General features: G+C 38.2%; 1 protein-coding gene across 1 annotated transcript; it reads right to left on the reverse strand.

The window, feature by feature from the left end:
- Window positions 1–711: 711 nt before the first annotated feature.
- Window positions 712–3603, reverse strand: LOC311069994 (uncharacterized protein; the record flags this gene model as incomplete). Its single annotated transcript, XM_084093626.1, has 5 exons — window positions 3542–3603; window positions 3231–3423; window positions 1778–1906; window positions 1507–1678; window positions 712–856 (listed from the first exon to the last, which is right to left on the reverse strand). The coding sequence occupies exons 1-5, from the start codon at window positions 3581–3583 to the stop codon at window positions 712–714; spliced, it is 681 nt and encodes a 226-aa protein (XP_083949752.1). The 5' UTR covers window positions 3584–3603.
- Window positions 3604–4216: the final 613 nt, after the last annotated feature.

A 4216-nucleotide genomic window follows, 5' to 3' on the forward strand; every position in this document is an offset into this window, starting at 1 on the left:
AATATAATTAGTATTGAATTAGGAATGAAAGAAAAATAGAAGTATATTCACAAGTGGTATCAGGCTTTTAGAGCCCACTGTTGTAAAAATCATGTATCCTTATACCAGCTTAAAATCAGTTTATGTCCAGAACTCTGTTAAAAAGGTTATTTTTGTTCATTTTATTTAAGGAAAAGTACTAGTGGGTGTACAAATATCATAACTAATACAAAGTATTTGACAATATTTGAGTGGATTTGATGATGCCATATGTTTGAACATGCATACATTAAGTTGCTTTGCTTTCTAATTTTGAGCAGAAATATATATAAGACCTTTGACTTATGTGCAATATATTATTAACCATTATTTCACATTCTGTAAAAGAATCACATTAAAATGTCTGCTTCTTTTTTTAATGTCAGTGCCACAGGAGTGCAACTAATGTGTGTCAGTTGATAATTTTGGTAAGAACATTGCATATGTTTTTCTTCACGTGAATTAGTATCTTCAACTGAGTCAATTGCTGTTCAACTGAGCTTGTTGCTCACAGATCGCTCCATGTTTCTTCTGCATGTGTTTGGCACTATTTCACTCTCACATGGGACTTTAAAAGTCAGCAGTCTCTTTTTAGTATAAATATGACTGTATTGGGATTTCCTTTAAACACAAAAGTACTGCATCTGCATTGATGCTGGATGAACCAGACAATACAAGCGCACTGGGCCTGTGTTATCGATACCGACGCTTCTGTCGTGGTGTGAGGTTGTCAAGGATACGTGGGCTGCAATGGGTGTTATATTGCAGGGAGGGATCTTCAAAGTTGAATGGGGGGTTGAACTGCTCCTGAATGTACTCGGGCAGCAGGTGAGGAATACTTGATGGAGAGAGAGAGAGAGAGAGAGAGAGAGAGAAAGTTCAGATCCCAGCATTCACAGTGAATGCACTTCAGGGACACAGACTGGTTGGTTTATATGCTTAATCATAAGAAGCAGGAAGTACTAAAAATCTGTATTATGAATTTTTAAGGATGTTAAGTAATCTTTAAGTAATTTGTTGAGGTCAATTTATAAAGAAAGACTAATATCTATAGGCTAAACATGTAATACGCATATGCACACCGTCAGTGTTCTCACAGATTCGCGTTTTTTAAAGTTTACACAGAGATGATAACGTTTTTCAAAAAAGTTTCAACTCTTGCAACTTGGAACCTATTTCAAGATTTGCGTTCTCGAGCCGCCAGGCACTGTTGTTGTGCGGATGAGCGGCCGGAGTTAATAACTAATGATCTTTGCAACGGAAGTGAATCAATCAAAACTAACTTTAGCTGGACAATATATTTATTCTAGAGCTGCTGTAAAGCCAAAACAATCTCTGTTACTTTAATTTCCTATTATCGCTATAAAGCTGCTTTGAAACAATTAATATTGTTAAAAGCGCTATATAAATGAAGGCAACCTGACTTGAATTAAAATTGCTTTAAAAAATTCTCCACAATGTCATTGAATGTGTGATCAGGACACTCACTCCCCAGTGATGGTTTTCTTTCGTGAGCAGCAGCAGAAGCAGGCGAGGGCCGCCAACAACAGCAGCAGCAGGAGGGGGATACCGATGCCCAGGACCAGACCCAAAATTAGTGCCTTCTTATCCACCATAGTCTTATCACCGGACAGGTCTGTGCTGTTAACACTATTCCGGTCTGAGAAGGAGGAGGGGGAAAAAAAAAATCACAACATTTTTATGAAAATCTAATGAGCAGATTCAGGGCCTGAACACTTTTTTCTGGTGATGCTCTTACCAATTATGCATGACTGTGACTCCGTCTTTAGATCAGTGCCATTGCACACACACCTGTAGCCACCATAGGTGTTTACACACTGGGATGTTTTTGAACATGGAGCCTCATTTGTCTTGCATTCATCAAGGTCTAAATAAAACAAGGAGTAGAACTTAAGCAGTCATAAGCACAGTGGAATTAGAGGTTCATGTCTTATATCTAATACAATACCACAGTTAATTCGGCCCCCAAATATGACTGGTTAAACAATGTTTCAAGAGAATTCAGTTCAACAGCACTGTGGCCTGTTTGTAATGTTTGTTGTCTGTGTTCCACAGAGTTAGTGGTGGGTATTTTTCAGTAAATATTACTGCAGGTTATATTTTTTACGCCAGAAGGTGGGGAAAAATGAATGTGTTAATGAGTGATTCATTAAATCATTCACTCAAGCGGTTCATTCAAAAACACAATGGTTGCATCCAAAATCGAATACTCTCTGAGTGACTAGGTACTTATTTTGAACAAGTAATTACTTTGCAACCACTGAAAAAGCATGTTCTTTAAAGCATGAATGTGTGTAGTTGGAATGTAATGCAGACGTACTACATTTATATTCGCCATGTTGTCATTATCATGTGATCATAACATAACAGTGTCAGTTGCGTCACTTCACTGCCATTGACAAATCCTTTCCCGTGGTCTCATGGGATGGTAAAGTGTCCATCGTATGTGCACTTCAAAATCTCGCCGGAAGTATTGGCTCACCTGGGTACTTTTTGCCTACTCTTTAATTTAAACCTACTATATCAGGGATTGGCAACTTCGGTCCTGGAGGGCCACTGTCCTACAGAGTTTAGCTTCAACCCTAATCAAACACACCTGAACAAGCTAATCAAGGTCCTCAGGATTACTAGAAAATTACAGGCAGGTGATTTTTTCAGGGTTGGAGCTAATCTCTGTAGGACAGTGGCCCTCCAGGACCGAAGTTGCCCATCCCTGTACTATATAGTAGTGAAGTATGTGATTTCGGATGCAGCCTAATTCATTCAGAAATTCATAGTCTTCATAAAAGAGTAATTAAATCATTCACTCAAACGATTTGTTCAAAAGCAACGATTCGTTCAGGAACAAAAGTTATGTTCTCAAACCATTCAACAATACTGATTCATTCAGAAACAACACTACTCTCAGTTGCTCTGAGACACACTGCAGTTGATCCTACTCTGGCTTTTTTTTTCCATTGGAGTAAAAATAGACAAAGTACTTGGCAATACTGTGTCTAAAATATAAAGCTATTCATTGTTAACTTCAATATTCACAACAAAAACTTGTTTACTGAATTCATGTATAAAAGAAATATCACACTCACAATAAGGCTGAATGTCGGGTCTGATTAAATATATAATGCTGTGATTGACCATCATGTTCCACAGAGCTGTGTAATAAGTGAAAATAACATATTACATTTTCTTACCCTCCACATGGGCTGACCGGATGCCGTAGTACTGTCGGACTCTGGAAAGGTAGTCCATGACATACCAGTGCGGCGTGTCGCTGGACACATTGATCCTGTACTCGCTCAGCCTGCCTGCTAATGCTGAATCAGGAGCTATAGCACTGGCGTTGTAGAACTTGTTCTGGAAACCCAGTGACAGGATCTTCTCCAGCTGCAGAGAATGCAGAAACGTTAACTCTAAACACAGATGAAGTTAATCTGAGTTCATGACATGACATGTCTTTGTATTTATCTGACATTTATCTGATTTCTCAGATCCACGCACTGACCTGACTCAGTCCCTGTCCAGACTCCTGATTATCCCAGTTCATGGACACATTAAAAACATTCCATCCTGGGGAGAAAAAAGACATTGATGTTGGTCTCTCCTAAAATATGAAACCCAAGGTGCGATTTGCCGGTGGGAAGGATGTCCCTGCCTCTGCTTTTGATACTGTGGCGATGTAAGTTTTCCTGCCAGCTTATAATAAAACAAGCACTATCCACCTTTTTCCTGGGCCCCATGACGCTTTGCGTGAATTATGGGAGTAACTTTTGTTTACCTGTTAACAATCAGCGAAAGGTTCACTCTAAGAATGCAATAATAATCAATTTCAAAAACTGGAAACAATGAGATGACATTATTCTATTCACCCTTCAACCATCGAAAATTAAAAGGAATTTAAAAGCATTAACAAATTACTTCAACAGACAATGAATAACCCCAAAAGCTTGATTCTTTCCACAGCATTATTACGGATGTGTTAATTATCATTGTAGTAATATATGTCTGTATTATGTAACATACATTGCCTTGATCAAAAATGTTCATTAACTGGAACATTAAGTGATAATATTTTAAAGCTATTTCCGACCTGACCTGCTTTAGAAACATTCCAGTAAACACGGGTATTAGGGATTAGAAGTGAAAAGGTGAGACAATTACATTTTAAAGACAAACCTGA

This window comes from Abramis brama, assembly GCF_963993115.1.
Source record: "Abramis brama genome assembly, chromosome: 19".
NCBI classification, from domain to species: Eukaryota; Metazoa; Chordata; class Actinopteri; order Cypriniformes; family Leuciscidae; genus Abramis; species Abramis brama.